This window comes from Toxotes jaculatrix, chromosome 23, assembly GCF_017976425.1.
Source record: "Toxotes jaculatrix isolate fToxJac2 chromosome 23, fToxJac2.pri, whole genome shotgun sequence".
NCBI classification, from domain to species: Eukaryota; Metazoa; Chordata; class Actinopteri; family Toxotidae; genus Toxotes; species Toxotes jaculatrix.
The window spans coordinates 13,788,497-13,811,992 of record NC_054416.1 but is presented as its reverse complement, the minus strand read 5'-3'; the positions used below and the strand labels follow the sequence as shown (position 1 = coordinate 13,811,992).

General features: G+C 42.5%; 1 protein-coding gene across 10 annotated transcripts in view; it reads left to right on the top strand.

Moving 5' to 3' along the window:
- The window catches only part of LOC121176783, a 124,894-nt gene that overhangs the window by 76,428 nt on the left and 24,970 nt on the right, over positions 1 to 23,496 (top strand). For 4 of the 10 annotated variants that reach the window (XM_041030859.1, XM_041030857.1, XM_041030856.1 and 1 more), the window contains exons 3-25: positions 5,032 to 5,130; positions 6,894 to 6,992; positions 7,215 to 7,313; positions 7,841 to 8,026; positions 12,619 to 12,717; positions 13,552 to 13,650; positions 14,169 to 14,267; positions 14,821 to 15,018; positions 15,215 to 15,313; positions 15,456 to 15,554; positions 15,738 to 15,836; positions 15,954 to 16,151; positions 17,372 to 17,470; positions 17,999 to 18,097; positions 18,615 to 18,812; positions 19,065 to 19,163; positions 19,376 to 19,474; positions 19,629 to 19,727; positions 19,834 to 19,932; positions 20,161 to 20,233; positions 20,437 to 20,490; positions 22,846 to 22,987; positions 23,229 to 23,240. In XM_041030859.1, the coding sequence (XP_040886793.1) occupies positions 5,032 to 5,130; positions 6,894 to 6,992; positions 7,215 to 7,313; positions 7,841 to 8,026; positions 12,619 to 12,717; positions 13,552 to 13,650; positions 14,169 to 14,267; positions 14,821 to 15,018; positions 15,215 to 15,313; positions 15,456 to 15,554; positions 15,738 to 15,836; positions 15,954 to 16,151; positions 17,372 to 17,470; positions 17,999 to 18,097; positions 18,615 to 18,812; positions 19,065 to 19,163; positions 19,376 to 19,474; positions 19,629 to 19,727; positions 19,834 to 19,932; positions 20,161 to 20,233; positions 20,437 to 20,490; positions 22,846 to 22,987; positions 23,229 to 23,240 (2,546 nt within the window). Of the gene's footprint in view, positions 1 to 4,826; positions 4,937 to 5,031; positions 5,131 to 6,893; positions 6,993 to 7,214; positions 7,314 to 7,840; positions 8,027 to 12,618; positions 12,718 to 13,551; positions 13,651 to 14,168; positions 14,268 to 14,820; positions 15,019 to 15,214; positions 15,314 to 15,455; positions 15,555 to 15,737; positions 15,837 to 15,953; positions 16,152 to 17,371; positions 17,471 to 17,998; positions 18,098 to 18,614; positions 18,813 to 19,064; positions 19,164 to 19,375; positions 19,475 to 19,628; positions 19,728 to 19,833; positions 19,933 to 20,160; positions 20,234 to 20,436; positions 20,491 to 22,845; positions 22,988 to 23,228; positions 23,241 to 23,496 lie in introns of those variants that run through there. The other 6 variants (XM_041030862.1, XM_041030861.1, XM_041030863.1 and 3 more) reach the window with 5 other exon arrangements.

Here is a 23,496-nt window from a genome sequence, read left to right as displayed (position 1 = left end):
CAAAATTGTTCTAGTATTTGTTTCCTATGTGCACATCCAGATGTTTTTTTACGCAGAGAAACATTAGCAGTCATTCATAGTCACATTTGCCTATCCTGTTAGCTTTGTTTTGGTCTCCACCTGAGAGAAGTATCTATCTCTTTAGCTGCTAAATGCTCCACTATGTGCTTCAGCAGGTGGTCTCTGACTATGCCTGTCTGCTGTTTGCTGCTGAGCAGGTAGTGGACAGTTATAACTATTATATTTATCACACAACACGTGACAGCTTCAGTTGCCATGCACACAGCTGGAGGACATCATAGGCTCATTCTACTTAAACCAATCACTAGAGGAGTTTAAATGTGGAACATTTAGCACATAACAGTGTTTTAAATATGTTGAGTAGCATTTTTCAAACAATCCACTGAATGCATTGTTGTGTAAGTGTTAATGTGCTCACGTTATCCACCTCTATTAGTATTATTATTATGATATGAAAATGGCTCTACATGCCTGGAGGAGAGTGTTTGATCAGAGGGAGTTTCTTAATTTAGGTCCAGTCATTATCTAGTCTCCTCTAAGCCCATTAGCATTCCAGCCACAGGCGACGAGGGGCAGTGAAAGCTGAGAGCACGTAAACAGTCCTGTGCTGGCAACAGGCATAACGAGCAGCCTGGTAAACACAAGTCACATGGAAGGGTAAATCTAACATTTGCCAGTGGCTGGTGGATGTGTGAGCTTCATCAACCACCTGTCATGTAGCTTTTCACTTGAACATAAAACAAATGAAGTTTGGGGCTGAGTGCTGGGTAGTCACCTGACACGAAAAACAAAACAAAACAAAAAATTCAAGGTCCGCTCAGTAACTAATTTCAGGCCTAAACTGTGCTTTGTGCTGAGGGCAAAAGGGCATGCAATACAACAGTGACAGTTAATAGTTAACAGTTAATAAACATTCCCCATTAGGGTACAAGGTGGTGTCTGTTGCACTTAGACACTGTGAATTTGTTCACACGCAGAATATTATTCTCTATGTTTAAACAGCAGTTTGAGTTTCAAACACAGAGTGACAGCTCCAGCTCATTTTGGAGTCCATCAAGTCCTTAACAAAAATGCTAAGACATGCTGCGCTCCCCAGTTAAAAAACAAACAAACTGCGCACAACATGACAGAATAAAGGCGCATTAGTGACAGAATCATCAACACAAGTCAAAACAAGTCAGAGTCTCTCTGCTACATCTGGAAATATCATTTTAAAAGTTATGTCTGTGTGAATTCAAGCCAAGATTCTGTCATTTCTGTGGATAAGTGTATGTGTACAAAAATGGCATGTTGATGAATCACATGGTTTAAAATGCTAGCATTTCAGAGTGGACGTCAGTGATCAATGATGATAACCAGTGTTGCTTGCAGTGTTGTTTGCAGGCACATTAAAAGTAGAGCAGGTCAGCAATCAAGTGGAAAAATAATCCAAACCATTCGACACCCATGAGACCTAAGTGACTCCATTACAGTGATGGAGTACTGGTACTGGTCTGACTAGCCAGTGGTAAATGCTCTTTGATACACAGGGGACTTTCCTGTCTGGTTAGCTTTATTGTCAGTACAGTACAGAGTCCAAAATCTCCAGGTATGCTTTGCTAAATGTTGTTTTGACACATGGTAATGTTGTAAAAAAAAATGAAAGTTAAAGCTACGGCAGACAGACACAGTTAGAGACGAGCTGGTGAACACAACGGAGCATTTAGAAGGTGGAAAACAGCTGAAAGGAGAGTGAATATTCAACAAATTCATCGGGAGGAGCAAAATTTTGGCTTCACATCAAAGCTAATGTTGCTCCATTTTTTTTCTGGATGTTTAACTTGGCAGTTTTTACCCTAACCCTTACACATAAGCGAAAGCAACTTGTTTTTAAAGCTGATAATATAATGAATAATATATATATTCAGCATGTTGTGGAGTTCCTCTGTAATGATAAACCTTAACTGTAAGCCTTCGACATATCGTGCAGTGGTTCCAGGGCTTAGCCACAGGCTTATGATGAAATGAAAGCAGCTAATCAATGAACTACTTAGATCACAAGTAAACAAGTACATAAAATAATTACTTCTCTTGTTCATTATGTGTAATTAGTGACTGTATGCTTGCTAATGGTCTAGCTAAAAGGGCTTAGTCAGCTTAGCTAAGAGACTTTTATGACTGGATTTTATTGTGAATAAAATAAGGACAGGAGGACAAGGTTTAGGTCGCAAGCAAAATAATTAGGTCTGTATATGATTATTTGTCAGTGGCATTCTAACTGAATCTTTACCGTTTCCTTAAAAACGTTTTGTGACAGAGGCTTTGAACTTCTTTCAGAGTGATGTGGGTGTTTTACTGTGCTCCGATTCCGATTATAGCTCAATAACACACTGCGCTGATGAGCTGGTATTTACTCTGATTATAAACCGCCTCGCTCCGCCGGCACGACGCCACCGCTGCCAAAGCAGATTTTCACCACATCACATTTGCATGGCATTAAAATTGCTGGAGGAATAGAATCTTAACAGATTCATTGGGAAACGTCTCCTGAGTTATTGCGCTCATGAGGGGCCGACAGAGTGAAGTAACACATGTTATGGGTGGAGGAGTGGGTGGACGGGGCATGGTGCATGATAAAGGGGCTTCCTGAAGGTGAATGTAGGGCACGGTGGAGGGGGTGTACAAAGATAAATAGGACCCCTAGGGTTATGGGAGGTTGTGTGTTTAAAAGTGACAACTGCTTATGGTCCATATTAAATGATATCCAAACAGGTTTCTGCACACAGATAATTCATTACTTTGAAATTGTGAGTAATCAACATGTCTATTCTATAATATTCTTCATCCAACTTGTCTGTCTGTTGTCGTCCTCTGGGAGAAAAGACATAGGAACTCGTTCATTGCTGCAGTCTGATAGTCACAGGTGAAGAATAGCTGTCTGGTGTCCAAGAGGAGTTGAATCGAGGGCAACTGTACTTGGTTGTGGATATCTGAAGATGTGTCTCTGAAAACTGGGCCATCAGACCTGAGAAGTTCTTCAGTTAGACCTGAAGAAGTCTCTTGGATAAGAGGTGAAACGTCTTCCAACTATCTACAACCAAATCCAGCAGCTCTGGATTCAGGTCTTCTTGGATAACCATGACCTGGATGACTGAGAATCTTCATAGACAGCTGTGTTGGTGTTTTATGGGAGAACGGCGACAGGTGCTATTTCAAACAGACTGTTTGAAGGTTGTTCTGAGATGAAGAGCTGTGTTTAACAGACACCAGGGAATGGAGGTTTTTCTTTGAATGCTTTTTAATAACATACTATCTTTTTCTTTTGGGTTCGCTGATGATCATTTTTGTCTCCCAGTTTTTTTAACTGATGTAACTAACAAGTAACACAACACTAGAACCAACACAAAGCAAGAACATTTAATTTTTTTTTTTTTTTACTGCATCCCAAAAAGCCAGGCCACAGCTTAATGAGATTAAAGTCTACGAAACATCCACACAGAATTATCTGAGCTCAACCAGATGTATGCCGGATCAGTCAGTGAACTATGACCAGTGTTTGGATGATGACGTAATTTCACAACAACTCTATAACCAAGGTGTTATAAATGGGCAGATACATTGCTTGCCTTTATGCAGCAGCTGTGCATGGCATCCACAGCAGAGTTATGGCTGTAAGACTGTGGTTATGGCAAATAGACTTTGATTAAGGTTGCTGATTAATATTAGGAAAAGTTTGTGGTTACTGTGAGGGTTAGGGTCAGACATGCTACATACCCATCCATCCATCTGACCCACACTAATTCCTGGATGAGCACTGAACATTCGCTGGACGTGGAGTTCTTTGAACTACTATTTTAAATCCCATAGTTGTGCCAACACAGAGTGTAGTTGTTGGGTGATATGAGGCCGGCTGAAAGCAGGCAGGTGCATGTCAACATGACAACTGATCCAAAACAGCAGGACTTAGCTGGGGACCCATACTCTGCTGTGCCGCTGAGCAGTTGCCTCCTGCCAGCTGTGGAACACCTAAGGCAGCTAAAGCAATGAAAACTCAAGCACAGTCAGATGATTCTAGGACAAGCATTCAGTCTCTTTGGGATCCCACCGGGTGCCTCTGCGGGGACCCTGGGAGTCCAGTGGGATCACGGCCTCAGGGGGGCTGCGGGATGATGGTTAGTCTGCCAGTCACAGGGGAAATTACTTATTGACTCAGCGGCTCTTTTTAAGCTGCAGCCTAATGCTCGGACTGCTGAAAGGTTGTTGAATCAGTGGTGGGTCACTTGGAGGAGGAGATGGGGGAAACTGGGGGGACCCCTACCCCCACATTCACCTCCATTCACCTCCTCAAAGCCCTGAAGACTCTGACTCTCTTTTATCAGTCAACAAAAACTTCCACACACGCTTACGTTTGTGTTGCAGTGTCTTGAGTTTTCAAGCTTCCTGTCTCTCAGCAGAGCAAGCCCCACCCACCTACTCCCTGCCAACCAATCAGCACGTGACACTGAAGAGCTGCCCCCCCATACAGATATTAATAGAGGTCATGAGTGATTTACAGCTTGAAACTTCAACATCACTCTGTGCTACTAGAATGATATTTATTTATTGTTTCAGTCAACACAGATCAATACCAAGACAGTAATATCAGAGCTAACAGCTCCTCAGAGTGGAAAACTCTTCTGTTTGTTTGAGCAGCACGCACACAAAAACACTCTCTCTCTCACACACACACACAACTATTTATAACTTGATACCCAGGACTGGCTCTGCTCCACAACAGCATAACATGGCACAACATCTAACCCATCTTTGATAGCTGGCTTTGATATTTCAGTCTGTCCCTCCTCGTGTAAGAGTGAAGGACAGCTGTCCACATGATCAAAAGATGGAAACAGAGAAAGAAAAGCAGGCTCTGATAGTTATGGACCAGGAGGAGGAGGTAGACCCTTCTCTTTCCATCTGGATCTGTCTTTGTACTTTGTTGTTTTGTCCCTTCTCTTTGGGACTAACCTTTCCTCCCTGGTTTTTTTCCAGAATGGTCTTAATGCACTGCACCTGGCAGCCAAGGAGGGCCACGTGGATCTGGTCCAGGAGCTTCTGGACCGAGGTGCGGCGGTGGATTCAGCCACAAAGGTGAGATACGGTACAGTTCCTGAAAAGAAGGAACTAGTAATTGCTGTATAATAAGCAGCCATTTGTAATGTGAATCAGCATAATACACTAATCTATAACTATCTGAACGAGCTCTGTTATTTATCATTGGACCTAAGATGCTCTCTACTTTATGTTATCTTCAACATATGGTATTATTCCTTGATGACATCCACTTAACAACTTCTGGTGAGATCCTCACTCTGAAGGCCTGATCACACCAGGAAGGGACAAATCAAGGTTCATCCTCACAAAATAGGTGGAGCTAAAAGCTGGCCAGTCACAGCTGTGTCTGTATCTGAGTATTTTGGACATAGCCACTAGCGCTTTAAGCTAGCTGCTTTGCTAACGGTCATTTAGCAAGTTTGGTCGCTAATCGGAAAATAAGTTTAATCAAGTTCATTATGTCTCACAAATGTCTAAAAGATATTTGATAAAAGATATAAAAGATGAGAACATAATGTTTAATTAGAATTTTTTTCTTAAATACAAGTGACCTCTTTAAACATGCTGAAATAGGAATCCTCTGTCCGCACACTTCATGGTTACGAGGTCAAAATCTATACATGATACTTTAACCAGCCTTCACCTACAGCTCCATGACCATTGAACTTTCCTGGGAGAGTCTAACACCATCCACTGACACCTGACACCTGACAGGCACTTAGTCTCTCCAGCTGCTAGACCACTCGGAGCAGGTGTCCTGGAATTTTGTATCATCGCTGTATTCACATTGAAAGAATTTCATTCTTGATCTTATCCACAGTGTTGAAAAGAAAAAGGGAGAGAAATATAATACAGTAGGCACAAAGAAATAAACTAAATAAACTTTGAGTTTAGGACTGACATCATTCATTGAGGAAAAACACGCTTCTGCAGATAATGCAGAGTGTAGGAACAGAGCTGAGGAGAAAGTGGGGCACTAAGGGAAAGTGATATGGGGAGTGGAGTTGTAAACATAGAGGACTGATGCCTGAGCTGTGCTGATCATTCCAACTGCAATTAGAGAAGGTCCAGACTCATTACTGTGAAGGGCTCCGGTGCTGTTACTCTTGTTGGTGTCGCTCCAGAATGCAACTACATGCACCACTGTTAGCCAACTTCAGAGGTGTAATTTACCCAATATATCTGATTAGGTGTATTTATAGATAACGTCTATATTCAGTGGAGCATGTCGTCATTTTACAATTGAGTTGTGCAAACACAGAAACCGGAGGTTGTTTGATTTAATCTTCCTAAGACACTTAATTTTGGTTTTTCCCTTCATTTGCCACCCGTCACTGTCCCGCTACCATCCCAACTTTAGCAGCCTTGGACTCATGTATTTCATTCTTCGCTTCTGAACATGGCTCAGAAGTTCAGCACTGAATCAGACTGGTTTAAGTAGACCACAAACAGTGACCTTGTTGTTCTCCTTTTTGCTGTCCCAGTCCTGTTGTTACCCCCATCAGATCCTGACTGCCAGCGTTGGAGAGTACATTTACTCATGTACTGCACTGAAGGACAATTTTGAGAGACCTTAATACTTGTGTACTTTTACTCATGTATCCTTATATAGTCATACTTGATACTTAACCACAAATCACTCCATAACTATATGTATATGAATATACAGAGGTCTTAATACAAAATTAGACCCAGAAGCCACAGTGGTACACTGTGAAGCCACAGTGAAAAATGCTGATGTGTAGTGTGGGGCCTTGCGTTGATCATCAGTCCTTCTTTTATGTTTTCTGTTAATCCAGAAAGGAAACACAGCACTTCACATATCCTCTCTAGCTGGTCAGGCTGAAGTAGTGAAGATCCTGGTCAAACGAGGAGCTGACATCAATGCACAGTCTCAGGTGAGTCTGCTGCTGTGTTTGTTTAATGCTGTCATCCTCTTAAAAACCATTGACAGCAGCACTTGTTGAATTACTCCGCATTAATATCATGTTAGAGAGGCACGGTTTTATTTTGGGCTGTGTTTTGTTGATGATGAGTGGGCGTTTAAGTTTTTTTTTTTTTTTTTCATGACCGGTAGTTTATTCATTAACATTAGTCTTTGTCTGACTTGTGTGCTGTAGAATGGATTCACTCCTTTATACATGGCCGCTCAGGAGAATCACCTAGATGTGGTGCGCTACCTTCTGGAGAATGGAGGCAACCAGAGCACCGCTACAGAGGTGAGAGGAGTGTGAGAGGAACATATTTTGTGCTAATCCCTCTTTTATATATATATATATATATTTACTGGATAAGAGACTAGATGAAAAGTAAAGGGATCACCATGTTTATTAGCATCTTCTGGGGACCATGAGTGTCCTTACAGTAATTTCAATCCACCCAGTGTTAGCCAAAGTGTTTAAGTCTGGACCAAAGTTCTGGACCGACTCACATGACTGTTGTACACATGGACTTACACTGAATTTAGCTTCAACTGTTATAGTGCAGGTAATCCCACTATTTCCTTATTGTTTTTTACTCAGGATTAATTAGTGAATTTATTTTGTTCTTGCAGTTGTTTGAATACCAGCTTTTATTTGATAATTTACTGTATAAGAAGTCATTAAATGTCTTTCATCCACAGGTTAGACACTTGAAGATACTGCTTTGATATTCCCAGAGTAAGGATTTCTTCAAATCGAGATGTCTCTAATCCTCTTAACTCGTCTTCTCTTCCACCTTCTCCTCTTTGTCTTCCCTCGTCCAGGATGGCTTCACCCCTCTGGCCATCGCCCTCCAGCAGGGCCACAATCAGGTGGTTTCTGTTTTACTCGAGAACGATACCAAAGGCAAGGTCCGCCTTCCGGCCTTGCACATTGCTGCCCGCAAGGACGACACCAAGTCCGCCGCCCTGCTCCTCCAGAACGACCACAACGCGGATGTCCAGTCGAAGGTACGCCCCGTAGCGCTGTTTGACTCGGAAGGGCTGGCATGTGTGGAAGTCAGGCTAATGTGGCGCTATGTGTTTGTGCCAGTGTGTGCTGAGGTAAATGGGAGCTGAACGAGTTTCTGTGGTTCTAGTGCATTTGGCTAACTAGCATCTTGTGATATTTGAGGTACAGAATGAAGGTAAAGTTTTGAAAACCAGTCAGACTCTATTGGTTTTTAATGGTTTTGGCTTGCTAACACTGGGGTTCACCCAGTGGTCTTAGCAGAATCTTTGAATGAATAAGTCTTGTTTACACCTGCTATTAAAACATAATCTTTATCTGGATAAGTTATCGTACCAATCAACAAATTGATCACACTTATTACAACCTTGTGTTGCTGTCCAGTAGTGTGGACTTCTCCCAATGTGGGCTGAGCCGTAGATGATGTAATGACATTACTACTCGTGGCGATGACGTTTTTATGAGCTCATAGTGATGACGTTCCAATCAGCCTAGAGTCTTTATGTCTCTGTCTCTGTATGTGGGAAAACATTTCGGCCCACGAGTCATGACAGCTCTAACCACAGTGGTTTTTAGGTGGAAATCACAGGAATTGAGGATGTTTAGAGTTGCCTGAAAAGAGGCTTCTAGTGGCCTAGTAGTAAATAATGAATGTTTCAGTCTGGGCCAGAGGCAGAAGTAGTGGGACATTATAATAACTGGGTCAACATAGTTGTGTAACTTTGACTCAGGAGTCCACTAATAACAACAGCTTTTACCCATGGAGCTCCACTAACTGCTGACAGAAGGCACCAAAAAAGGAAATGGGAAATTCATTGGTATTGTTAATGCACTACGCACACATTTCCTTTAACACCTGACCTCAGGTAGATGTCATGTCATTGTGTCACACTTTTTGTGGTGTCAGTTTTTGTTTTCTTATCCAGATACTAGTCACAGCAGGTGTAAATAGGGTCCCAGAAAATCTACATTTAGGATTTAGTGTTTGTCAGACGACCTCTAACTTGTCATGATGTATTTTATTACCTGTGTATCATGTGTTTGTGTCTCCATCGGTCTGTCTGTGCATCTCTCTGTGTCTTTCTCTCTCTCTCTCTCTCTTTCATTCAGTGTGTCTGTGCCTGCCACGTCACTCCTGGTCCTGCCACTAACTGGGTCTCTCCCTCTTTTTCCTCTCTCTCTCTTTAAATGCTACCACTCACACACTTCCCCCTCCATCACCCCCCCCCTCCTACACCACCTCGCTGCACCGGTGTCTAAGTGTAGCCCTGTCCTCTGCATGGAGTTTGCCCCTGTCTGCAGGTTGTATGGTGGTGATATCTAAGGCTGCATGCGACCAGTGGTCAGTGGGGGGGTGTGGGGGGGCGTCGGGGTGGAGGTTGTTTTTAATATTATTCGATCTTTGGCAAGGGAGGGGAGGGGTTTTAACAGACGATCCGTTGTTGGTTAGAACTCACAACTACCCATCGATGTCGGTGTAAACGTTTTCTGACACTGGACAGTGGATTTAAGTGACGTGGCTAGAGTGAAGACGGGTGATAATAAACATTTACTGCACGACACAGTCCTGAATGTTACGTATTGCTTCTACAGTAGCCACAGTGCACTTTAACAAGCCGCCAATTATGCGGATTATGTAACAAAACCCTGGGTATGTGCATGCATTTAGCGCTGTGCCATAGGTGGTTGTTGTGATGCAGCCGTTCTCAGTATGACTCATAAGTACGGCCCTCGGGAAAATGGATATAAACGGCAGCATGTACAGTCACACACATATACACAGAAAATACACACTGCTGTCACACAAGGGTCCGGTGGCAGCTATCTGAAATGCTCTGCTTACACATCAGTTCACTAAAAACCAAGGTTCTTATTGAAACACGAGGTAGAAACACGTTCAGGTTCTGTTCCCTCTTAGTTCAACTCTTCATCTTTCAGAGGACGAATGTGTCACTTCTTTCTCCAAATGCTGAGTCGGTTTTTAATGAAATTCGGAGGACAGTGAGAGCTCGTTTGTTTATCCGATGCTTTCATCGCGGTACCTACGATCGGGTGATTGGCCAATCCACGTAGAAAGTAAAACCTGTCACTTTGGATTCTGGGAAGCCGTGATGTGGATTTTTCCTCTCTTCCTTAATATTTTTGAACAAATAACAGATGAGCTGGTCATTAAAAAACAGTCCTGCCAGGACTTCTTCTTCCCGGTGACAGACTTCACCCCAGCCACGGCACTTGCCAGTTTAGTATCTGACTGCACAGCGGCCTCTGAGCTGCTGTGCATTCAACTCTTAACTCAGTGTCATACAAGCCTAACTGAACTGATGTTTCCCTTCCTCATTCCTCCTGCTACAGATGATGGTCAATAGGACTACTGAGGTATACACATGCTCCTTTTAATTGTCCACAGATTCACGACACAGTCCCATCCCTTTGTTATTCCTCTTTGCTTTTCCTCCACCGTTATCTTGTCTCACTTCCACAGCACTGCATGGTGTCAAGAAAGATTCCTTTTTTTTTTTACAGTTCCCACAGTTTCTGTTGGTTTGGTATAATAAGAGGCCACCATGCACGGCTGATAGGAATGGCCAAGCTGCTGCCACGTGTCCTGCGCTCAGGCACTGCACACAGTCTGCTTTAGTTTTTTGGCTTTGGGTTTTATTATTCATACTCTGTCTGTTTGCATTTTCATTCTTTTTTTTCAGTTTACATTAACTTTTGTTTCAGGCTCAGAAAGCCGCCTTCTTTTTTTAATTTAATTTGATTTTTTTTTTTACATTTTACATTTAGAAATATCTCTGAGCAGCATCATTACTGAGATTTATGGTTTATTGATTTATTTTAAATGCTTAGATTTTCCCCCTGTATTGTTTTGATTCGATGAATACTGTGCTGATGCATTTTTGTTACAGCTATGAATGTATATTATTAGTCTGTCAGACTGTCTTGTGATTTTGTGTGCTTATGTTGTGCTGCATGATCTCTAGAGATGCACTACGAACTACTACTTAGTCTAAAACAGAATTGGTTAAATGACTGCAAATATTACAGTACACTGTTGCTCATTTGTTGGAAGTCCAGCACTGCCAAAAGAAAAATAAAAACATTTAATCAAAATTTCAATTTTATTTTCCAATCTTAAAACAGAACTTTGATTTTAATTTTTATGTTTGTATGTTTTATTTCCATTTTTAAATCAGCAGCCAATGTACGTCATCTTGAAAATGCAAACTGGGCTCTAACATTTGAAAAGAAATGGGGACCACTGTTTTTTTAACCAGTTGTATTTAATATCCCTCCCAGAGATTCTGATGGTTGACTGTAACAGAGCCCTTGTAGAATCAATCCAGGTTACATGTTTGGATTGGACATAGTCTGCCATTTTGAAAAAATGAAAATGAGTTGTGAAATTCATATTAAAATAAAAATGGAGGACACAGAGAATTCAAAGAATGTTTTGGAGGAAACCTTTGGCGGTAATTATGCACGTTTAAACATGATCATTAAAATCCAAATTCGATTTTTCTTCCAGACATCATTCACACACACACAAATTCATTTCTATTTAATTAAATGATTTTTATTTTAATATTGGCAGCTCTGGTTTTCCGTACTTAACAGATTGACAATGAAGTATTTCAAATGCATGCATTTTTTAATGGAAGATCGACTACAAACAATGCTAATCAGTAATGGCATGGGAAGCTCATAATGCTTTTAATCAAATTTTAACCTGCTTGGCCAGAAAAAAAAAAAAAAGAAAAGAAAAAAAATGTTGGCGTTGAACAGCATGTTGCATCCACGCTACCTTAATTTGCACCATTCTAAGCTTTTTGACTGTGTAAAGTTTGAAACCATCACGTTAGTCACTGTATTCTTCACACTTTTGTAAACAACTCTTTCACGTTAAATCGGACCACACTTACAGAATGGCAAGGTAAGGCAAGAATTTCACAACTACTCCAACCTGCTCTGCAATCTCTAACTTTTCTCATGTATTTCTCATTGCTAACTCTTAATACCTCTCTGACGTACAGTTAACATAGTGCACTTTGGTGATGGGAAATATGCCCCACTCATTATGTGCCACTTTTATGATTTTCCTATCATTTGATTTTGGGTTATAGTTGGCTAATATTACTTGTCCATCTGTGCTGTATGTCTCTTTGTTCTGCTTTTGTTCTCGTCTTTTTTCTTTTTGAAGCCAAAGAAAGGCCGTCTTTCGTTTTTTTTTGGGGGGGGGGGGTTCTGTGGTTGAAAACCTGCATGGAAGTGATGTGTCTGAGTGTGTTTTGGGGATGTTTTTTTTGTTGTGTGTGTGTGGGTGTGGGTGGGTGCTCCATAAACTGACTTGGAATATTTTCCGAAAATTTTGATTTGTATTTTTTTTTTGTCTTGCCCTGTGACTTTTACATTTTCCTTGCTTTCAGTTCTACTTTTTGTTCACCTGTGATGCTTGATGCGACTGCTGCATGCTGGGAAGACTGAAGTTCAAAGAGGCGCGGGTCTAAGTTCATGAAGTATGAAGAAAATGTCTGACGTCTGACCTCTCTCCTCCTCTTTGTGTGTCTTGTCTGCGTCCTGTCTGTCTTTCCAGAGTGGATTCACCCCCTTACATATCGCTGCCCACTATGGGAACGTCAACGTGGCCACTCTCCTGCTGAACCGAGGGGCAGCAGTCGACTTCACTGCAAGGGTGAGATACCCCACACACACACACACACACACACACGTGGGCCCCCAAGATCTATAAGCACTCAGACACACAAAGAAATCCCTCTTCAAGTGGGGCCCTCCTCTTTTCATGGATCAAGGCACAACACGAGGAGAGTGAATTTAACTCCGGCAAATGGCTTTGAAAAGTTCAGGCTTTTACAGTAGACAGGGTGTCTGACCAAATACCAAACCCTTCCCCCAAGTCCAGAATGCTAACTCTTATTTCTGGTCAGACCTTTTCAAATGTGGATTTTGTCTCTTTAATCAGTACCATCCAGAAAAGCAATTCAGATGTCTTATTTTTACCCACTCGAACAGCGTGGACAAAAATAGCTCTGGTTTTTTTTTTACCTCGCATCAAAAATAAAATAAATGACACACACACATGGAGTTCAGAAGCACTTTTGCTGAGCCTCATGGGATTCCTGTGTGGCTGGAAAGGAGGTTGCAGCGATCTAAAATCCTGTGTGGTTAAAAAGGATTGAGAGAATGTTCCCACCCTTTGTCTGTATGATATAAGACGCCCTCCTACAGTTTGAGATGGCTTCTTTAACAAGGGTCTAGCTCAACAAAAATATTTTAGTGTTTCAGTACGAAAGAGCAAATCTAAACGGAGTGTATACCAACTTAAAGTTTCTCAAAGTAGAATTGGAAAGGAAGTTTCTAGAAGGAATGAAGAAATTTTATTTTATTTCATGTAAAAATCTCTCTACCTTTAAATTAAAGGCTCCACTTTAAAATCCAGGTTTAATTAGTAATGTGTCCAACTAGGATGAAATGCATGTCGCTTATAATATTCTTGTCTTATCTGCAGAATGGGATTACTCCCCTACATGTGGCCTCCAAGCGGGGCAACACTAACATGGTTCGCCTGTTACTGGACCGTGGTTCTCAGATTGATGCTAAAACAAGGGTGAGTACCAGGAAAAAAAAAAAACATCATGAAGAGGGAATTCATCTTCAAACCACAGCATGATTGTGCATCTTCTCCCTCCCTCCACCTCTTTACTCCACACTTTGCTGCTGTTGCATCCACAGCCGCAACAAACGGTGCAGCTCATTACTATCATCTCCATTAGCGACAGCAGATGTTGGTACGCGCTAAACTGCTGTTTCCAGTTCAGCAGGACCTCAGTGGGTCAGTGGATTAAATTCAGTATCACACTAGACTCCCTGACCTCTGCTCCGTGTTATTTTGCTGTGCACCAGCTCGCAGGACATGGTTATTAGCTGTATTTGATTCAGAGCCATACAATCAGCATCCAGCCTGGGTTAGTCCCTGGCTACATCTGCATGTAGATACCTGCCTATGTTGCAGCACCTGTTGAGGTCTAGAGGAAAATTAAACCACCCAATGGTGGTTTAGCTTCTAGTCAGGTCAGTGTCTATATGTATTGAATTCCTGTCAATAAGTTTCTCTTGTCTCTGTAGGATGGCCTCACTCCCCTCCACTGTGCAGCTCGGAGTGGACATGATACAGCTGTGGAGTTGCTGCTGGAGAGAGGAGCACCCTTACTGGCCAGGACCAAGGTGAATCATTTCCACCTGGAAGCAGCCCAGCTCTAACACAAGACAGGCTTACAGTAACTGTCACCTCTTCACAGTGGAAGTCAGGAACTATTTAAAGGAACAGTTTGACATTTTGGGATAAAAAAAAAAAACACTACCCAATACAGAAGTTTCTTCTTGTCGTTTTGAGGCTGCATTCATCAGACACATTGGATATATTATGCAATGTGTTAGCAAACAGTTGCCACTGTTTACCAGCAGACACAGATCAGCATTAGCATTCATTTGAAGTCATATAACACTGACGAAACTTCAATATTCACTTTCCTTTTAGCTCTGTTTTGGTCTCCACCAGCTCCTGAGAAAAATATCTGGCTTTTTAGCTGTGAAATGTTGCACTTTATTCACCAGTTAACTTTAAAGGCCCACTTACACATTTAAGTAGGTTTTTGGAGGGTTCCTTCATGGTTTCAGATAGAGCTAAAGCCTGCTGGACAGTGTTGTTCATTGTTCAAAGTGCCTCCCTCTTCCCTTTTATCTCCATCAAACTAAACGCCGTCTCTCTCGCTTTCAGAACGGGCTGTCTCCTCTCCACATGGCGGCGCAAGGGGACCACGTTGAATGCGTCAAACATCTTCTGCAGCACAAGGCGCCTGTTGATGACGTCACATTGGACTACCTGACAGCGCTGCATGTGGCAGCGCACTGCGGCCACTACAGAGTCACCAAACTGCTGCTGGACAAGAGGGCCAACCCCAACGCCAGGGCACTGGTACGATGAAAAGATACGGGACCAGATACAGCACAGAAATGCATTGCTTCATAATAAAATAGCATTATATTTAAATATATCTGTATTTTGAGGATACAGTGTTAGAAATAAAATGTATTTGAGATTGAAATCTAACTACATAAAGCCTATGACTGCATCCTTTACTGTATGTGTGTGTGATGTTTCCTCTGAACAGAATGGCTTCACTCCCCTGCACATAGCCTGTAAGAAGAACCGTGTAAAGGTGATGGAGCTGCTGGTCAAGTATGGAGCCTCCATCCAGGCCATCACAGAGGTACAAATTCAAATGAACAAGCGTGTGTTTCTTTGCTAATTCGTTTCTTGAAGTTTGTGTTTACTTCCTATTTCAAAAGTAACATAGTGTCTCTGACATTTTATCCCATGGTCCCATCTTCTACCTCCCTCCCTGTGACCAGTCTGGTTTGACTCCCATCCATGTGGCAGCCTTCATGGGTCACCTGAACATTGTTCTGCTGCTGCTGCAGAACGGAGCCTCGCCCGACGTCAGCAACATTGTGAGTCATGGGGGAACGATCCAATCAGAGAGCAGGAGGGCAGTCATTGATTCTCAACTGATTGTCCAGTAATTTAGTTACTTTTAAAGGAAGGAAATATTATTAAAGCGAAGTGTTAGTTTCAATATGTGCGTGTTTCTGTTGAGTGCGCGTGTGTTGACTCTGCTGACCCATGTGATGCAGCGTGGAGAGACAGCGTTACACATGGCAGCCAGAGCGGGTCAGGTGGAGGTGGTTCGATGTTTGCTGAGGAACGGAGCAATGGTGGATGCCAGAGCGAGGGTGAGACTACTGTCATCTATCACTGAGCACTTTTTACTTTGGGATTTTGCCACTATCCAGAATAAGCAACTATTTTTTTAAAGATATAAAGTGTTCACTCCTCTGTGTCATGTTCAGGAGGATCAGACTCCCCTCCATATCGCATCCCGTCTGGGAAAAACAGAGATTGTCCAGCTGCTGCTGCAGCACATGGCCCATCCCGACGCCGCCACAACCAACGGCTACACCCCGCTCCATATCTCTGCCAGGGAGGGCCAGGTGGAGACGGCCTCCGTGCTGCTGGAGGCCGGGGCTTCACACTCGCTGGCCACCAAGGTGGGTGGAGGAACCACGTATTTGTGTCAACATGCAACTTTGAGTTTGATCATTTGAACACAAACTAAATCCTGAAAACAGTTTTCAGAGGTTTACAGTGTGCTGTAATATCTCGTATTATATGACATAGGCCATGAGATGAGAGACAGCCTGAGACGAGGAGGTTACAGTATGTCTGTATCGGCAGGTCTCTGTCTGTTTGACCCAGTTTTCATGAATGATTGATGAACCTGTAAAGCCGCTGCTTTCCTTCGAATTGTGCATGAAGCCTGAACACAAGCGAGTGATTTATCATCATCGCCGTGGAGGTGTTTGCCAGCGGAGATCTTCACTTTCCACATCCAGTCTGGGACAGATTAGTCCTTTAATTTATTCATACGGGATGAAAGGGGGAGACAGAGCACGGTGTGCTGCAGTATTCGTCAGGGTTCGGTGCTTCTGTTCTCTCTTGATGTCTCTCTCCTCGGCTTCTGTCTGGGGAGGAAGGGTGTGGCTGTCCCTACGGAAACCAAACCAGGGAAAGTTGTTGTCATGCAAGTGCAACACCCTCCGTCCACACAAGCGCCTTCAGAACATTCGATACCCTTGAGTTGTCTAGAATACAGTTTTTATTCCATCTGTCAATCTTCGAAAACCCTCCCCCTCCGCTCCATCTTTCCCCTCTCCATCTTTTTTTCTTTGTCTTGTCCCAACACCCGTTACATTAGATATAATCCAGGGTTGGACAAACAAAGGACGACTCCCTCCATGGGCAGGGCTGGGCCATAAACACAGTTGGTCATGTGGTTTCTGTCAGCCCCAGACTGGTTCAGTCATTTTAAAACAGTCAAAGCGCCCCCTCTGCTGGCTTTAATGTGTAATGCAGTTCAAGTGAAACGACTCTATCTCATATTTTTGTTCTTTGGTTACCTAGAATTGCATCAGCGTGTCAGCAGGACGGTTGTTCTTGTTTAGGCCATTAGGCCTCATACTGTCTGATGTGTTATTGTCCTATATAAATAAAGTGGTTTGTGATGGAAACAGACATAAATTACTTGCTTGTGTCTCACAGTATTGTATTTATATATTACAGTAATATATATATATATATGTAAGAGAGAGGAATTGACCCAACTTGGGAAAAGACCCAAGTTGATGGATGAAGCTGAACTGAGTTAGCATGTGTGTAGATGTATCCTGTATTCACACATTTCTTTCTTTCCTTCTCTGGTTGTTTACAGAAGGGTTTCACTCCCCTGCATGTGGCCTCCAAGTACGGAAGCCTGGATGTAGCCAAACTTCTGCTGCAGCGTCGCGCTCCATCTGATTCTGCTGGGAAGGTATGCACTAGCTATTTCTATGAAATATTTATCTGCATAGTTTTTACTGTACAATCAAGAGTAAAGTAAATCGTGTCTCTTTATTTATAGTTGTAGTAGACGTTTTAGTGAACTAAATGTAAAAACCTGTTCATTTAAATGGTATGTTGCTATTTTTCTGTATTGAGGTTAAGTTGGCTTCAAGAGCACTGGTAAGCCTAGTCTGAATTAGATCAGTCATTCCTTTGTTTGGATTAACTATGATTTATTCCAGAAAACATAAAACAGATAACAAAAACCTTTTTTTATTTTACATCAAGATTCCTGATTTTTTTTTTCTTGAAATATTTTCTCCTTTGCGTCATATTAAGGACCCACCCAGTGATCCTTGCAGCTTTTGCTGTCTAATATAACTCTAATTCATCTCAACCCCGAAATCTTATCCCCTTTAACACATACTATCAGCTCGGTGTGTATGTGCTGTTAATGGCTTCACGCTGCACTAAACTGCTGTTTAATTCATGTGCGCTCACCGTCCGTCCCTCACAGAACGGCCTCACCCCGCTTCATGTCGCGGCACATTACGATAACCAGAAGGTTGCGCTCCTGCTCTTGGACAAAGGAGCGTCCCCCCACGCCATGGCCAAGGTGAGAGTCCACGGTAGACAGCTGTGCTGATGGGAGAGCTGGCGCCCGGATGTTTAAGATGTTCTACGCCATCTTAACACGTCTCAGAGGAGAACCATAAATCTGTATAGAAGTCATTTCTTATAATCATCATATTCATACTTCACTTTTTGGCTCAGTAAATAAATACAGTGTAAGACTGAGTCATTATACAGCAGGCCGCTGTAGTCTTTATCAAACATCTTTGTTGGGAACTATTTTCAGCTGCGGATGAATTCATTTCTGATGCTTCAGTGAGTATTTTGGGGCAGCAGGACAGTGTGTGTGTGGGATTGACAGTGTGGCTCACTGGTTGTGTTGGTTTGGGATTTGTGGACAGTGAAAATTCAGCCAAATGTCAAAACGCTGGGCGATTACAAAATTAGTTTACTACACCACTGGATAACCTAAAGTGAGACCAAGACCAAGGGCGACGACAACAAGCATTTAACTTTCTGCCGTGACACCAGCTCCTGTCCCCTGTCCTCGTAACACACAGAATGGCTACACTCCTCTCCACATCGCGGCTAAGAAGAACCAGATGGAGATCGCCACAGTTCTGCTGCAGTACGGAGCCGAGACCAACATCCTGACCAAGCAGGGGGTCACTCCGCTCCATCTGGCCTCCCAGGAGGGCCACGCCGACGTGGCTGCCCTGCTCATAAGCAAGGGAGCCCAGGTCAACGTCCCCACCAAGGTACTGTAGAGACCTGGGCTGGTTTCTTTGGGGGAAATTGTATTAATTAAACTGCATGTATAACATAATGTAAGAATATTTCAGCTTTATATGTTAACATTTAAGTCTCCATCAATCAAGTAATGAAATCGTACCCAAGCTTCTTCTTCACAAGTGTCAGATTAGCTACATGATGTTCTCTAAGAACAAAGGGTGGACAGAACATGGTCTGAATCTGACTGTGAATGTAGTAACTGTGTGTTCCTCATGCAGAGTGGCCTGACTGCCCTCCATCTGGCAGCCCAGGAAGACAAAGTGACTGTTGCAGAGATCCTCGCCAGAAACGGAGCCAACCTCGACCAGCAGACCAAAGTATGCACACTCATACTGTTTTCATGTTCCGCATGTGGCTTTACGCCTTCTGGCTGCGAGATAATATAATTATTAAAAGTCATGTCCCGTCCTGCTGAATTTATCATATTCAATAACAGTATTTTTTACAGCGTTTCTCCAAACAGGCAAGTGTTGTATTTTGTGTCCTTTGTCTCATGGGTTACTTTAATCATTTAACTGTTGTTTTCCAGTTGGGATACACCCCGCTGATTGTAGCATGTCACTATGGTAACGCCAAGATGGTCAACTTCCTGCTTCAGAACGGAGCCAGTGTCAACGCCAAGACCAAGGTTGTAGCTCTCAGATAATCAAGCTACAGCAGCTTCATATGCGGTGTTTTCATTCATAATATTAATATTAATAATAATAATAATAATAATAAATAAATAAAGGAAGTCCTGATCCATTTTTACATTTCAGTATTTTTTTGTTTTTCCTTCCCAGAATGGATACACTCCCCTTCACCAGGCAGCCCAGCAGGGCAACACACACATCATTAACGTTCTGCTGCAATACGGTGCCAAGCCCAACGCGATCACTGTGGTGTGTAAACACTCATCCACACAAACACAAGCTCACACACGCACACAGACACACGTATCTCATTCACTTCTTTTTTTTTTCTTTTTTTCCCTCTTCCCTCGTCCAGAATGGTAACACTGCTCTGGGTATTGCTCGGAGGCTGGGCTACATCTCTGTGGTGGACACACTGAGGGTCGTCACAGAGGAGATCATCACCACCACAACGGTACGTTGCACACACACACACACAACATTTAACTGACCTCAAATTAAAATCTCCTCTCTGCCTCCTCATTTGCTGACGATAATCCTCCATCAGTGGACACTGAACGCCACTTTTCAGAGTGTGTTCTTTGAACTGTAGATCTTTGAACTGCAGTCGTTTAAGGGACGTGATTAACGTGACTTTGTGTGAACTGTGGCTAATGGGACTCGTTTCCTCTCATGCTGCCAGACGGTGACAGAGAAACACAAGCTGAACGTGCCAGAGACCATGACTGAAGTACTGGATGTATCAGATGAGGAGGGTGAGTCATATTGCAATTCCACCGGACACCACTTCCACAGCAACTGGTGGACATGGAGCTAGAAATATTAAATTCATCAGAAAATGTTGCTCAGTGTCTGCTGAATGTGTAAACAGACAACTGTTTGCTAACACTTCTGCAGTTACAACTTTAGTAGGTTAAGATTTTATGAGGTAGTGAGCGACTGTGCTGTCCACCCTCAGCATTGAAAACCATTGATGATGATGATATGTCAGACGACCCCATGGATGAGGAAGGTATTCAGCATGGTGCTTTGTTGTGAGGACTTGCTGTGCTGATTTTACCCAGGGTTTTGAGGCGGGGGGGGGGGGGCGGTTGCTGTTATATGCATGATGAATGAGCCTGTAGTAACTGCTGTGCATCTAACTGCTCATATTGTACCATGATATTTGAACACCAGTGACACAGAGACACTGGTTAGAGATCAGGGGAGTGGGTCAAAAATATTACCTTCATGAGCGTTGTCATAGTGAAGTGGCTCAAAGTGTCTGTACACCTAGGTTCTTGATGTATATTTAAAGGAGGAGTTCAACATTTTGGGAACTATGCCTAGCATAAAAACTGGAGGCAGAGGGAAACAGCTAGCATACAGTGTGTCATTCCTTTTAATCTCACTAAACACAGTGTATTTCTTTTGTGTAGTCTGTACACAAAAAGAAGTGTAAAAAAAATGACAATTTGTGGTTTATGGGGGAGTAATTGTTATGGTCAGCCCCTTGGTGACTGTGTTTGAATACTTTTTGGACTCTTGTTTTGGTTTCTTGAGTTTTGTTCAGTATTTCCTGATTTATTTTGAAATCCTGTTCCCTGTGTATCTGTGCCCAATTTGCTTCCTGTCTTTGTCTTTGTTGATTGTCTGCCCCGCCTTAATGAGGATCACCTGTTGCCAGTTACCCTCAGTTTATCAGTTGTCCTCGCTGAGTTTGTACCCGTTGTCCTGCCTGACTTTGCCTCCTGTGTTTGCCCCTTGTGTTTCCCCGTGGACTTAACTCTGTGCCTTTTTGCCCCAAGTAAGAATCCTTTAGTTTTGTGAGTTTGTGCTCCTCAGTTTTTGTCCTTCATGGGTGGTTTTTGGTGGTGGGTTTTTTTCTTTTTTTTGTTTAATTAAAAGCCATTGTCACTTATCAGTCCTTCAAGTGTGCCTGCATTTGGGTCCTTTCGCCTTGTGTTCCTGGCCACAGCCCCACAACAGTAATGTGGAGAGAGCCTGAGTTCATTAGTGAGAAAAAAAAAAAACTTAAAGAAAGCATGCTTGTTAGCGTTCTGAAAGTGTTTATCCTCCAGAAAAAAAACAGGAGAAATCCAGAGCAAAGAGACAAACAGCAGTAAAACTAATCTTTGGAGGACTTTACCCAAAGTGCTGTCACTTCAAAGCTTATTTTTAATCCCATAAGAACACTCTAGGAAACACTGGTTCCTTGGAATGCTGCTAAACGAATCCCACCAGGCTCTGCTCTTACTAGCTCTATCAAGTGGGTCTTCGCATTAGCGTTAGCATTGAAAGATTCAGTTGATAGCCTGGGGATGTTGTTTGTAAAGTTCAGGGTAAATTTGGAATTAGGTTATTATTTTTTTTTCTTATTTGAAACACAACAGTGACCTAATTTGAGTGAGTGAGGTGGGGAGAAGGAACAGGGAAACTCAGACTTCCTGGTAGCAGCTAAACAAGAACATGAATGATATTTTTCATTTTAAAAACTTGCTTTATCTCCTTCTTATGCCTTCTTCCCTCTCCAGGTAGCCAGTATACTATTGGCACCAGAACATCTCTGTCTAACTACAGTATGTTTGTCACTTGTTCTGCTGACCTAGAATAACGCTTTCTGCCAGACCTGGGCCAAAGTCAGCTACAACTCCTGCATTTACTACAATATCACATGGCTACAGCCTCGTGCACTACACTCTCAGGCTTTATTTGCTAACACTAACACTTTTTAATTTAATTTAAATACAGTATATCATTTAGAATGTACTACATACATCAATATTAATGTGCCAGCAATGGGTCTGTTAGAAGCCTACTTTTGTGTTTGATTTTTTTTTTTTTTTTTGTTTGCTTGTTTTTGGGGTTTTTTCACATGCATGAGTCTGAGAGTGGAAGTCTTACTGTACCACACAAACTCCATATGATGAAACTGAGTGTTTTGGCCCAGGTTAGCCTGCAGCCATTAGCGATGCTGACCCCTGCTGTACAGTAGTGGAACAGCAGTAGAGCTTTCTCACTATGAGGCAGAGAAAATAAGGCCATGTTGAGAATGTTGTTGTAAGATGCATCTGTTTGAAGACAGAGAGGAAACAAGAGACAAGGAAACAAGTTATTTTGAGTTAGTTCTACGGAATAATCTTTTTTGGGAAGGGCTTTCAATCATATTTCATAGTCTTCATCAGCAGATTGAGTATGCTTAGAGTGAGAAAACAGAAGTTACTCGAACACACTCAGCAAACTCCATATATTGGTGCAAGTGAAAGCTCAAGCAAAAGCTAGTAAGTTGATGTTATCAGCTCCAAAAAACCTGGAGTGGTCCTGTAATGAGCTTCTTTTCTCTTTCATTCATAAATCCACCTCTTACCTTCTCTCCTCTGTCCCCAAGGCGATGACACGATGACAGGTGACGGAGGGGAGTATCTGAGGGCCGAGGACCTCAGGGAGCTGGGTGATGACTCCCTCCCCGGGCAGTACCTGGATGGAATGAACTACCTCCGCTTCAGCCTGGAGGGAGGGCGCACGGACAGGTACATCAAACGCTGTCATGTTTAACTGTTTTTAATTTTTGGTAAATTGACTAATTTAATCTCTGCTGTGGACATTGGTTCTAACTTGAATCAGTGTGTGTGTATCTGTGTGTACTGATTAAAAACCTTTCAATACGATAAACTCAAGGACTAACTGCCTCTGTTTGTATATTTGTGTCTGTGTTTTGCGACCTCTCCTGCTCATACTTCATCGTTGGTCTCCCTTGTCATGCCTCCATAGTCGAATGCAGAGGTATGTGCTGACACTGGCCAAATATCTGGCCTTTTAAACCTTCAGCACTACTGTAATGACCAGTTTAACAGCGTCTCTGAAGCTGGGTATTGAACTTTTTTTTTTTTTATAAATGATTTCTACGTTTTTTCAGTAAGATATTTCCTAATTTTAAAATCGTTGTTTGTGTTAAAACAGGACTAATTGACATCATAGCTGTTGTTTTGACATTAACGTTGAATCATTTCGAACAATACCCAGCCCTCAACTCTTGTTT